Below are 14,190 nucleotides of genomic sequence, written 5' to 3'. Positions count from 1 at the left end.
TCGCATTGCCATTGCTTCGATCATGACAACGTCAGCTGCGAAGGGAATGAATCTGCATAAACCTGCAATAAATCTTCCCTTTTCATCTCTTAATATACCTGTAGTAGAACCCTATCCTTCATCTCCATGGAATGAAGCACCCACATTTAGCTTTATAAATCTTGCCTCTGGTTTCTTTCACTTGTATTCCACCGGTTCCCTCTTCTTTGATAGAAATTTCATGTAGTTTCCCACTATTGCTAGAATTGAGGTATGCCACCTAAAGTAAGGAGGACAAGAATCATGGTGGGTGTGACGTCGACGAAGCCACCAGAGATACCAACAACCGGCCGTGATTATCTCTTTGTCAGTTATACTTTGTATGATCGACAATGGTTGGTCAGGTTCCAACAAGAGGAATTCTAATATGGCTGACCCTGATCAGTCTACTTGTACTGCATGTTCAATGCAATCAATCGGCCCTAGTCCGCCCACATGCTTCTCGCCAACTCACACTGGAATAGCATATGCCGCATGTCTTCAAGATCCCTATGGCACACCGGACACGCCCCGTCAACAGGGATGTGCCTATTAGCAAGAATGGAGTTTAGCGGTACAATTCCACGCAAGGCACGCCAACAAAAAAATTGTATTTTCCGTGGCACTTGTAACTCCCAGAGCATCTTCCAAATCGTTGCCTGCATAGTACTGGTGGACACTGAATTCGCTAGGGATTGACCCCTAAACTTGTGTGACCATTGTTCATGATAAGCACTCCTCACAGAAAATATTCCATTCCTTGTAAGATGCCACGCAATGAAATCATCAAAAGGTTGGAAATTTAGTGGTATTTGCAAAATTCTATTTGCGTCGACGGGGTAAAAGATGTCTCGTATCAATTGTTCATCCCATTGAGCGGTGAGTAGATCAATGACCTCTACCACCCTCGAAATCAGAATCTGTCGGCAAGGTGTTATCACCCTTCTGTCCGGGCTTGAGGGTATCCATAGATCATTCCATATACTTACATTTTCCCCCGAACCAATTCGCCAAATGTACCCTCTTTTAAACGTAGTCAAACCCGCCACCAAACTCTGCCATGTGAACAAAGACCCATTCTTTGGTCCAGCGTGTAGTAGGTCCGTATTTGGGTAGTATTTTGCCTTCAAGATGCGAGCACAAATGGACTCCGGCCTTGTGATCAATCTCCAACACTGTTTCGCAAGAAGGCCAAGTTAAAAGTGTGAAGATCGCGGAAACCCATGCCACCATCACACTTCAGAATACATAGTTTCCACCACGAGAACCAGTGCATTTTTTTGGTTTTCTTCATCATCTCCCCACCAATACTGAGCAATTACATCTGTGATATCCTTGCAAACTCCCTTAGGCATACAAAAAACTGACATAGCGAACACATGAATGGATTGAGCCACTGCCTTTAACAAAATTTATTTCCCTCCCGTTGACAGTTGCTTTTCCATCCACCTCTTCAGAAGCTTCTTGATTTTTTTTCACAAAAGTATTCGAAGCTATAGCTTCTATCTGTTCCCACCATTGCAGGTAATCCAAGATACTTATCTGAGAGAGCTTGGTTGATAATGTTTAATTCCTGGCACATCTCATCTCTAGTTTGCATCAGAGTATTTGGACTAAAAAATATGCTTGATTTACCAACACTTACAAACTGTCCCAAGTTGACACAATAAGTCTCCAAACTAGCCCAAGTTGACAGAATAAGTCTCCAACACTCGCTGTAAGGAAGTAGCATTTAACATATCTGCCCTCATGAGAATCAGAGAATCGTCAGCGAATAAAAGGTGTGAAACTGACGGTGCATTCCTACACACATCAGGTCTGTTAATTGACACCCAGGAGGTGTTTCATACAGCAATGCAAACATCAGATATTCCAGTTGTCAACAGATACAGCAATGCAAACATCAGATATTCCAGTTGTCAACAGCACATATCACAATAAAAGGTGTGAAACTGACGGTGCATTCCTGCACACATCAGGTCTGTTAATTGACACCCAGGAGGTGTTTCATACAGCAATGCAAACATCAGATATTCCAGTTGTCAACAGATACAGCAATGCAAACATCAGATATTCCAGTTGTCAACAGCACATATCACATTTGAACTAAAATCACGACAAATATTTTGGAGTATGCACCTTTACCAAAGAAAGAATAAGAAGAAACAGTGCATAAGATAATTTTGTATACTCAGCCGTGGGAGAAAGAAAAATAATCAAAGAATACATGTACGCAACCAAAACGTAGCAGTTTGCCTGGAGGAATCCACAATTAATACAACGAAATCTCATGCACTTGTAGGCTCCTTCCTAAGGTAGATCGAGCCCAAACGGTTTCTACAAGAAGAATGGACCACCTTGGACAACAGCCCGCAGCGCTGAGAGACCGGAAAATTCCAATATTATTAATATGATATATTCTTCTAACATAACCTAATGAGCTATTAGTGGTGTATAATCTCTGCCTGCTACGGCGGTCGTGGAATCCTGCTGTACGGTAACTCAACTCAGAAGTGGTTGTCTATAAGGAACACCTATCAGATCACTCCATCCGTGCGGACTGTCGACACTGTGTGCCGTTTCTTCAGCTAGTAGAATGACTAGCTAGTGGCTCAACCGCTCAGATTTTGACAAAAGAAACCTACCCTCGAACCATCAAGTTTTTATACGCAATGCTTGTCATCGAAGCCTTCCTCGGTGAGCAGGCCTGTGACGAGTTTCTTTATCCTGTCCGCACCAGGCCCCGGGCGGAGATCTTGTACACGCTCGACGCTGAACTGTTTCCCTTTCACTGTTGTATTCAACAGATCCAACCATCCACCGGGCACGAATCCATCGGGTTGACGGCCCAGTATTTCCTGATCAATCTTGTCTAGGACAGGGTCTTCTCTTCCAAACTTCCTTGCAAAGGGAGCATTGCTGCTAAGCATACCGTCAAAGTCATTGAGGGTGAGGTAATGAGGATGCTGCTTTGGTGGGTTATCCCAGGAAATGAAATGCAGGTCATGGTTGACTGTGGTGTTGCGGAACTCTGGGACATTGCAGATGACTGTGTGGAAGTAACCCTCCGGAGAAGAGAGAAAATTGGCATAATACATCAGGACTGTCCTTGGAAGATTGTCCCATCCCCATATGCAGTATTCAATAAACCGATGAGTAAGCATCATCCATGCAGAGCCTGAAATATGATAAATGGAGCAAAACATGTATTAACATTCCACAAGTACAAAGTGGAGGGAAAAATAAAGAATTATGAATACCACATGTAATACAACAGAATTGCGCAAGAACTAACTAGTAGTGGTGCGATACAGGGATGCTTCAATTAGCTGTAGTCTGATCTACCAGAAGTACTACAAACTAAAATGCAAGGACGATTACATAAATAAAGAGCAGTATGTAAAGCTGATGCCTAATTATCATGTACAAGGTAATTTAATAACAGTGGTAAGACTTACTGAGAGCGTATCATGGTATGGGCAAACACAATTTTAGTCACTTTTTAAGCAATGACTTGCGAAATGGGGATTGCCATGCCACAATAGCAACATCAGTTGTGCAATGGGAATATGTTATTGCCAATGCAGGATGATAACTGTCCAAGGTGATGGAGGCAAAGGTAGGGAGACGAGGACTGAGAGTGCCATTCTACCACAGCCACGGCAGGGGGTGAGAGGGGGAAGAGTCTGACCAATGACCAGGACTAGCAGCAGGGAGTCCAAACAGAGAAAGAGCTATTTTACGGAAGAGTATTGGATCAGCATATCTGTCAGGAATTGTATTGTGTTGGGAAAGGCCTTAAGCCCAAAGGCCAAACATTCACAGTATGGATGGCATGCATTTGATAATGATTCAAGCAAAGAAGAACCGACATATTCTCTCATTTCATATGTATCTAATCAGCTAATCTCCTCAGCCATGGCACGTGGCTTTCTTGAGCACGTAGTTATTCTGTTGTGACTCTAGGTTCACAACAATTGATGATTGCAGTGCTATCAATCAACACCAAGCGCAGTATATAGTTTTGATGCATGATATAAATGTTTAGATAAACTCAACTTGTAGAAATAGAATTCCCATTGAATCAGGTTACTAAACAAAAAATAATGTTCTAAAATGATCAATTGGTTCATGATGGTGCTTACTTAAAAGGAATCAAGATAGCTATTACTTGTGCCATCTTTGGTCCAAAGTTACTCTGTCTCTATAGAGGGGAAAGTCCCTCTAAAGACATCAGCGGAGCAAAAACATAACACCGGCCTAGATATTCTAAATGTAGTACCCTTAAAAGCAGACTTTTTATGCCTGGGGAACTACATAACAGCATTGTGCGGCACACTTGAAGAACTACAATGAAAGCTATCAGCGCCACCTCAAGTGATATCTTCTAAGGATATTACCACTTTCTGGATGTAGGGAATAAAGTGCGCACACTATGATGTACCATCTGCTTCCAAACTACTCCCTCCGTCCCATAATGTAAGATGTTTTTTGACACTCACTAGTAGTGTCAAAAAACGTCTTAGACTACCCACAGTGGGAGTAACATAGGTGGTAACATCACACATATCTAGATAAAATAGATGATGTGGCAAACAATTAATGAAGAAAGAGAGACATGTGGTAACATAGCTAGTTACTAGTAGTATGAGTAACATCACACATATCAAGGCAAGATGAGTTTATAACCTAATAAATGAAGTGTTGCATGACACCATACATATGTTACTCCCGACTATAGAGGTAGTAACATAGACTAGTAACATGCATAAGTTACTCCCCATTGTGGCTAGTCTTACACTATGGGACGGAGGGAGCAATTACTAATCATTTCTTGACACTCAATAATGAGAGATTCTGGTGATATAGGAAGTGACAAGAATATACTCGTATTTATTAATGCAAGTTTCCAGAAATACTACTAGGTACTAGTGATAATTAGCATTAAATGATGGAACATTACACTAGTAAAACTAGGTTTCAAGTGGGCACTAAATGTTTTAACCACTGAACTAGTAAAACATGAGAACACTGTCATATAAGAGCTGATATCATGGCTCGTGCTTACCAAAAAGAGTAAGCCTTTAACACAAAGATGTAAAACAGAAGTGTTCCTTATGCAAGCCTCTCAAGCATATTCAGTAAGCAGCAATAGGATGAGGTCTGAGTAATAGTACTCCCTCCATCCCAAATTCAGCGACACTTATTTTGGACGGAGGGAGTCGAACATAATTTCACTAAGAAATAATAATTAAATGTAAATGACACAAGAATGTAAATGCATGGTTTAGCAACTAAAATGAGAAAAATACACGAGATGGCGCAAGTGCAGAAAAACGAATAACACAAACGATATAGCTCACACATTGCGTTAGCCACTAAGGAGGAGGCATTTACCAGTGAAGAGCTTGAATGCGGTCGGCACACTTCTTTTCTCTGTGATCCAGAAAACATCGGACTTCTGCAGGCTATATAGGCCTGGGTCGACGATCACGGGCTTTGCCCTCTGATACCTGCACAGAGACATTTAGCCAGCGCCCAACTTGTATGTGAACAAATAACAGCACTTTGAGCAAAATTCGATGCTTACTCCTTCCATCCGATGTCACTGGTATGCTCGATGAAGTTAAGCTCCCTTGGCAGGCCAGAGAGCACATACAACAGATCTGCAAATAATGCAAGAGAAGTCAGATAAACAGGGAGCTGTGCTATGTTAATCCTATATAAAGTCCTACTATCTGCTTCCTCAAAGACAAATCCTAATAATTAAAGACAAATCCTAATAATTAAATCCAAGTGGGGTGGTAGGCATAGCATCTAAGCTGGCACCACTGCAGAAAGGAAGATGAGCACAGGGCAGATACCGAATTTGGAACGACCCACTTTATTCCCATGAACAAGTAGAACAATCCAGAACAATCCAATACAGGAGTAGATCGACACAGGAAAGGTGAGGCAAAATTGGGTTGAGGAGGAGAGACCAGCAGAAGCATCCATATAAAGAAAGAAACGCCCAAATATGTGGCTTACTCCCCCATATACCACCTAGAACGGACAGAGGCGATCAAATCCAACAAAATCCCCAAAGCAGTGGAAGCAACTGTGCATAAATTAACCTAGACAAGGCACTTCAATTAATAAGCGTATAAAAATCGCGTCTTTTTCCCCGACAGTTCGACATAACCACCGGCGTCCAGTTTGAAAATTGGAGTCCTATAGTGGCCTCCAGTGACCGCGGCATGGATTCGATCTCGCCGGAATCGGCGCGAGGGCGAGCAGAGATCGCCCGTGGAACCGCGAAATTCGGATCGGAGGTGGCGCGTTGGTGCGATCCAATCGCGGAATTGAGGTGGGGCTGCAGATCGCATCTGCCTGCGCTTACCGTCCTGCGAGACGAGGGGGTAGTCGGAGGCGGAGAGGTTGATGAACCAGTCCCAGTCGCCGCCGTCGCGCAGGAGGATGGCGGCGGCGTGCAGCGTGTTGGCCACCATGGTCGGGCCCCGGTAGGTGACGAGGTTGGCGCGCGTGACGACCTTGACGTTGCGGAAGCGGGAGTAGACGGGGTCTGCGCGCACGGCGGCGGCCAGCTCGGCGCGCTCGGCGGCGGGCGCCTCGAGGTCGAGGTGCAGGACGTAGCGGTTGGCCGGGTGGTAGAGCGCCCTGAGCGTCCGGCGCAGCGCGACCCCGTCCCCGGCGGAGCCGGACACGAGGTAGGCGATCCTGGGCACGGCGCGGTGCGGGCGGGCGCGCGCCTCCTGCTGCTGCTGCCGCAGCTTGGCCTCGACGAAGAGCGGCTCCCCGGGGGCCGCGGAGGGGAGCGGGGAGAAGGAGAGGAGCAGCGCCCGCGACGAGGAGAAGAAGAGGGAGGCCGAGATGAGGAGCGATGAGAGCAGCACGGACGCCAGCAGCGGCGCCGCCCACCGCCTGTGGTGGTGCACCCCCGGCGCCGATCCGCCCCCGCTCCCCGGCGACGGCGGCTTGGTCTCCATCATCGCGATGCCCGCCCCGTCCCCCTTCTCAATCTGCGTGTCCACCTGTCCGCCCCCTCCTCCTCCTCGTCCGGCCTGGCGTCCGGCGGGATCGCGCTGCGTCCGTGGGGATCAGTCGCCGGGGCGCGCGGCGGCGGTGGTGGTGCGGGATTAAATGTGGCCGGCGACGGTTGGTGTTGGTGTTGTGGCGTGTCGTGGGGGGTGGGGTGGGGTGGGGTGGGGGTGGTGCTGGTGGTGGTGAGACTACCGCTCGCTCGCTCCCCTCTCCTCTCCTCTCTCTCCTCCCTCTCTCCAGGGGCGGCAGGGGCGGGTCACGAGACGAGGAGGCCGGAGGAGGTCGCGCGGAATTAAGCGCAAAAATCTACGGGGGAAGCCGTGCAGCCCTCCGGTTGGTGCGTGCGTGCCTGCTGACGGTGGGACGGACGAGTTGACTCGAGTCGGGTTGGCCAATGCGCACCGCCCGGTGGATCAGTGGAGTGAGGGGCTGGGTTTGGAATTTCGGTGCCCAACGGGGTGCGAGATGCCCTCATCTAGGATGAACTTTCGATGTTTGATTTGTTTGTACTCCATCCTAGGCCAGCTTAAAAACTATGCTGTCAGATGACAGTTACTTTTTCTTCCGACTTCTAAAGATAGACGTGAGGATCAGAGCATCTGCAACCGCGAGTAGCTAATCCAGCCCCTCAAACACTCGCATACGCGCTCGGCACATTCATCATGACCCGTGACCGATCACCCCTCATTTTGCTTGTCTTAGCCGTCTCCCTCATACTCAAACATTTATATCTATGCAATTTATGCAACATAGTCAATAAACCTATGTAGATCAACAAACTAGGAACAAACAAACATAATTCGAATCGAATTCACACCGCTGCAGTAATCGGGCAACCAAAAGAATAAGTTTTCATCGTCGGACGCTACTCAAACATAAAAACAATAGATAAAACAGATAGACGGAGAAGGGCGGAGGAAATCATCATTTCCTCGCCGACCATTGTCCTTCAGCAGCAGCTGGAGTGGCGTTGTCGTCGGAGCTGGAGCCGTCAATGAGGCCCAAGTCGGAGAACGAGCAGATTTGTCATCGGACATCCTCTGGACCGTGCGGTCATGCTCCTTGGCCAGTTGGGCCGCCTTCGCCTTGGTGAGGCGGGACGCTTTGTCATTTTTGCGGCGGAGCAGCCGTGTGTCAGTCTTCGCTGCCGTGAGGGAGTGCGTCCTTCGGATCCACCGGTGCACACACTCTTACCCGACTGGGTCATGTTTTTATGACCAAGCATTGTTGTCCGCCCGGTCAGCTTGAGGAGCCAAGTGGAGTAAAATGTAATGGTAGACTATTATTTTGGACCAAACATAGACAAAATAGATAGGCATGTGTGTGTGTATAATGACATGGTGAGTAGTAGAATTTAATACTACTATACTTTGGCAGTTACTAGAGATTTTTTAGGGCAGTTACTTTGGATTGAAGACAAAAGTAAGGATAGAGATGCTGTCGCAAAAGTAAAATCTAGTAAAAAATGCTTTAGAGGCTTACATCATTGATTGCTATAAATCATTAGTAGTCTGTTCTTCCAGAAAACATAGAAGCATAATCTTATTAAACTAAAACTTGGTAACTTTCATTATTAAATAGAAACAATATTTTCTATTTAGGTTAAATATATCTTATACTTCTCATGAAAATTGCATATATAATCTTATTACATGTTTTAACTAGCATATGCATATAAAAAACATCGGTCAAAAGTGTATTTACGAACATATATTATGTTTCTGTTACTCAAATGTGGCAGAGCGAGCGTGCTCCTGGAATTCTGAACGAATGCTCTATGGTGCGCCTGATCCCATGCGTGAATGTCAACGCGATGACACGTGGCAATTCCCCGTATGTGTGTTGTTCGCTCGTTTGAACCTCCTAGAGAAAACGACGCAAACGTACCCTCCATCCACCCCCAAGAGAAAACAAGACATGCATCTGCAAAGTCCTCTCTGTCTAGGATGACAACTACAAAAAAAATGTGTGGCAACTTCTTTGTGTACCATGGCATTCTTTTATGTTGTACCATGGCAAATCCTGGACATGCGTTGTAACTTCCTACTTTGTATCATGGCAAATCTTTTTGCTACAACGTGGCATACTTTTTATACCAACATGGCAAGCAGTTTTCTATTCTATGACATGGCAATTCTCTGCTACAACATGGCAAACCATGATCATGAGGCAAAAATATTTGATGTAGCATGGTAAATCCTAAACGTGTGGGAAACCCTCCGTTGTATATCATGTCAATTTTCTCTGCCACAACATAGCAAATCATAACACATGGCAAGTTTCTCTACTGCAACATGCCATATTCTCTATCCACAACATGGTGCATCATGGCAATCCTCTAGCGGTGTGTGGGGAAGAGGATGTGGGGTGTCGTTCACTGGCTAAAGTCTCCCAGAGAGAACGACGTCGTTCACTCATTTGAGCCTCCGGAAGCAAACAATCGTTCACGTCAGGGGCACTAGGAGAGCATGTTCTCCCCCTGTTAGAGATTTAGAGTCCTTCTGTTAATATCTCGCCTGGTATGAACTTTCAATGCACTATCTTTGAAAAAAAATCATGTTTGCTCGTTTGTTATCCACAACTCCACCGCATATCAACTTAAATATTACAACAAAATGACATTTACTTCTTTTTTCGATGGACAATTCCAAAGATAGACGTGAGGACAAGGATACATATAATAATCAAACGATGAAAAGTGGAGTTTAATGTTACAGTTCAGCCAGATGACAATTTAACTGTTAGTCTATTTTCCGAAGACATGCACTTTACACCAAAGATAAGCAAAATGATAAGGATGTGCACAACCAAATGGTGTCAAGCCGTAGAAATCAATACAATAATAGTTTACACCATTTCTTCAAGATAGTTACTTTAGAGCAAAGACAAACATAAGGATAGGGATATGTACAATGAGGTGATGTTGTAAAAGCATTTTTGCTATATAATCACATACTTTAGGGGTCGCGCTATTCGTCACCCTGGATGAGGAATAGTTATTCTTCACCCCCCTCTATTTTACCATCAATGCACCGTAATTTACGTTCCGTAAGTTTTGTCTTATTTCCGACGCAAAAAGGGATCGTAAGAAAATATATAATCGGCGTAAAAAATATTTTATGTTATGTAAAATTACAAACGTAAAAACATAGTCTAAAATACACATAAACTGCAAATTTTCTTGTCTTATGACCTATATTTTTATTTTCTTATATCAAATTTTACGTAGTGAATCAATAGAATGTAACTATTTGAATTCGAAACATAATTTAATTATGAAATGATCGTAAGATTACCTCGGGTGAAGAATAACTTATTCCGCATCCTGGGTGATGAATAGTAACACTACATACTTTAGAGGCATAAATCATCACATGTTGTACTGAATGCTTGAAGATAACTCATACTAGTACCACATGTTATGTAGTAAAGACGCAGTCAAGCTTGTGAATTTGATTATTAAACTGGAAATATCCCAGTTTAGGTGAATAGTTTTCCTAGATTTATCACAAAGTACATGTATAGTGTTATTTTATACCCATTATTTCACTTTAGATCTTTTTGAAAACCACACCATATATCAGAAATCCAATGCAGCTCCCAGGTGCATGTGCTCCTGCGTGCAAAAAATGATTTTTGAAATGTAAAAAAAATCCCACAAAAAATTGATGTGTTCATAGTCACATCCAAATGCTACTTGCAAATTTTTAGGTCAAAGGGTAAAGCATTTTGGCATGCGCAAAAAAAATTGAAACCCAAATGTTACACCCAAATTTGATTTTCTTTCGCCAACGAAACACTGCTACTCCATTTCGTATGAAAATTGTCAAGCATACTTGCGATACTAACACAAACATCTACAAAAAAGTCAAAAAAAATTACTATTTTTTTGAATTTACTGTTCATGCGGGAGCAAATGGACCAGAAAGCCAAAACATACTCCCCATCATATATTAATTAATACAATGTGTTACACTTGTTTATTAGAAAAATTGACATGTAGGACGGGACATCACCCGCTAACAACCCTTTTGCCCTATTATGAAGATAAAATTTAGCTATCTCGTGAGCCACTTTGTTTTCCCCTGCTTATCTTCCCAATGGAGCACTGAGAGACTAGCTCAAGAACCTCAAGGTTCTATTTTAAATCCACGAGGCGACCTGTGAAGAACATCATCACACAAAAAAAAAATTTCACAAAAGACCGTCAGTTTCCACCATTGTAGGCTTGTTTAGCGTAACCGACATGTAAAGTCCCATGATGCATGCTTGGAGTTTAGCTTCCTCAATGCTTGAACAGGCAAAAGAAATTCCCAAGATGAAAGGAGCACCAATCGATCATGATCTTGTACCACAACCCTAGTAGCGGTAATTGCGTCCTCTACAAGACTAACATCAACATTAATCTTGACAGAACCTACAATGCCTCCCAATTTGAAATGGTCTAGATAGGTGAAGAGTGACTAGTTTGATGCATAGCATGTTTACCTTTAACATACTAGATAATATTATAAGCCTTTGAAACTTGTCCACGAGTTGTCTAAAAAATTAACCGACATCGAGATATAAGCTTTCCCATCCTCCAAGATCATGTTATTTCTTAAGTGTGAAGCTCGCTAGAATAAAAGGAGTAGTTGAGTATGAACCTCCACATCCACCTTATCAAGCAGGAGGAGTAGCCAATCCTTTCCCTCTCATTTCAGAAAACCCCCGGTAGGCAAATTCCAAATTTAGCGAACTGCGAGACGAAGCCCCGTGCCTTAGAACAACTAGCAAAAGATCATTGAAGGTAGCGATGAAAATGGAGCGGAAACGGACGGAACTGAGTGCTATCATATTTGTTTTCATATTTTTTTGCAGAAGCGGAAACGAATACAGAAACCCCGGAAATGAATACGGAAACAGATACTACCGAAAACGGACATGGAGCGAATACAAAGCGGATACGGAAACAGAAATAGGCATTGATCGGAACTTAAAAACCCCTTGAATCATAGAGAAATACACACAAAAACAAACAAATTTAATGAGTTGTCAACATGGCTACAAAATAATATCATTATGTTAGCAACTTAGCATAGTATTGTAGTAGTACCGGACAATTGCGTATAGGGTCAAGCTGAGTACATGTGTGGTAGTAGAAGTTGAGCCTTAGATCTATTCTACTAACTGTGTCATTGTGTTCTCTTTGGTGGTTGGGCTATGAAGCAGCTATAGGTCTATAGTAAAAACAGAAATTCCATATTCACGGAAACGGAAAGTTCCATTTCCATGCATGTCCCACCGGAAAACACCGTTTTGTTTTTGTTTCCGTTTCCGCATAAAAAATTCCATTTCTACTTCCATTTTGCAAATTTCCGTTTCCGTTTTCATATTTTCTCTCCGTTTCCATTTTTCCTCCGGAAAAACGGAAAGTTTCCACTCCATTTTCATCCCTAATTGAAGGCATTCTCTTCAGCTATACCACAAAATGGTGCAAATATTGCAAGAAATCTGGGGATGACAAAGTATGGCCGTCCGAACCGCTAAACTGTTAGAAGATGCCATTGAGGGAAACACTTTAACCTTGGGAGAAACATCACTCTTCCACACAAGGTTCCATATTTTTCCTATATCCATTCCCGACTTCACTATTTTTGCTGGCATCTAAGTTCATCTTTTCCTGTAGCGCCAACTTGTGTGCACTCCTCACAGGGAAATTTTCATTCTTTTTCAAAGTGTGAGGCAATAAAATCCTCCCCTACCATGTTAGGAACACAGGAGCGAAGCATCTCATCAACATCATGATGATATTTTTTTCTACTTTACCACAACCTCATCCCACCTTCTCGAAATAGGGATAAAAGGCCAGAGACTCATTTTAGTCTTGATCTATTTCTTGTATCATCATATATTTGGAGCTCAAACTTTCTAGGGACGCATTGTTGGAAATATGCCCTAATTATATTTCCTTGTTCATGATAATTGTCTATTATTCATGCTATAATTGTATTATCCGGAAATCGTAATACATGTGTGAATACATAGACCACAATGTGTCCCTAGTGAGCCTCTAGTTGACTAGCTCGTTGATCAATAGATAGTCATGGTTTCCTGGCTATGGACGTGGGGATGTCATTGATAATGGGATCACATCATTAGGAGAATGATATGATGGACAAGACCCAAATCTAAGCATAGCACAAAGATCGTGTAGTTTGTTTGCTGTAGCTTTTCTGGATGTCAAGTATCATTTCCTTAGACCATGAGATTGTGCAACTCCCGGATACCGTAGGAGTGCCTTAGGTGTGCCAAACGTCACAACGTAACTGGGTGACTATAAAGGTACATTACAAGTATCTCCGAAAGTGTCTGTTGGGTTGGCACGAATCGAGACTAGGATTTGTCACTCTGTATGACGGAGAGGTATCTCTGGGCCCACTCGGTAATGCATCATCATAATGAGCTCAATGTGATCAAGTGGTTGATCACGGGATCATGCATTACGGTACGAGTAAAGTGACTTGCCGGTAACGAGACTGAACAAGGTATTGGGATACCGACGATCGAGTCTCGGGCAAGTAACGTACCGATTGACAAAGGGAATTGAGTACGGGATTGATTAGGTCCTCGACATCGTGGTTCATCCGATGAGATCATCGAGGAGCATGTGGGAGCCAACATGGGTATCCAGATCCCGTTGTTGATTATTGACTAGAGAATCGTCTCGGTCATGTCTGCTTGTCTCCCGAACCCGTAGGGTCTACACACTTAAGGTTCGGTGACGTTAGGGTTGTATGGATATGAGTATGCAGTAATCCGAAAGTTGTTCAGAGTCCCGGATGAGATCCTGGACATCACGAGGAGTTCCAAAATTGTCCGGAGGTGAAGAATTATATATAGGAAGTGTAGTTTCGGCCATCGGGAAAGTTCGGGGTCACCGGTATTGTACCGGGACCACCGGATGGGTCCCGGGGGTCCACCGGGTGGGGCCACCCATCCCGGAGGGCCCCATGGGCTGAAGTGGGGAGGGGAACCAGCCCATAGTGGGCTGGTGCGCCCCCCCTTGGGCCCCCCATGCGCCTAGGGTTGGGAACCCTAGGGGAGGGGACGCCTCCACTTGCCTTGGGGGCTACTCCACCCCCTTGG

General features: G+C 44.0%; 1 protein-coding gene across 1 annotated transcript; it reads right to left on the bottom strand.

The window, feature by feature from the left end:
• Positions 1-2,176: 2,176 nt before the first annotated feature.
• Positions 2,177-7,239, bottom strand: LOC119328933 (beta-glucuronosyltransferase GlcAT14A-like). Its single transcript, XM_037601923.1, has 4 exons — positions 6,401-7,239; positions 5,609-5,684; positions 5,416-5,531; positions 2,177-3,196 (listed from the first exon to the last, which is right to left on the bottom strand). Exons 1-4 carry the CDS (start codon positions 7,008-7,010, stop codon positions 2,682-2,684), a joined length of 1,317 nt encoding a protein of 438 aa, XP_037457820.1. The 5' UTR covers positions 7,011-7,239; the 3' UTR covers positions 2,177-2,681.
• Between the last annotated feature and the right edge of the window lie 6,951 nt (positions 7,240-14,190).

This window comes from Triticum dicoccoides, chromosome 7A (assembly GCF_002162155.2).
Source record: "Triticum dicoccoides isolate Atlit2015 ecotype Zavitan chromosome 7A, WEW_v2.0, whole genome shotgun sequence".
NCBI classification, from domain to species: Eukaryota; Viridiplantae; Streptophyta; class Magnoliopsida; order Poales; family Poaceae; genus Triticum; species Triticum dicoccoides.
This window is presented reverse-complemented; position numbering and strand designations above follow the sequence as displayed.

Bases quoted from the DNA above. Each gene is read 5' to 3' on its own strand.
- LOC119328933 (XM_037601923.1), bottom strand. From the start codon at position 7,010: ATGATGGAGACCAAGCCGCCGTCGCCGGGGAGCGGGGGCGGATCGGCG. The intron at 5,532-5,608 runs GTAAGCATCGAA...GTCTCTGTGCAG, and splicing joins AGTGACATCGGATGGAAGGA to GTATCAGAGGGCAAAGCCCG. The intron at 3,197-5,415 runs GTAAATGCCTCC...ATCATATTTCAG, and splicing joins CGCATTCAAGCTCTTCACTG to GCTCTGCATGGATGATGCTT.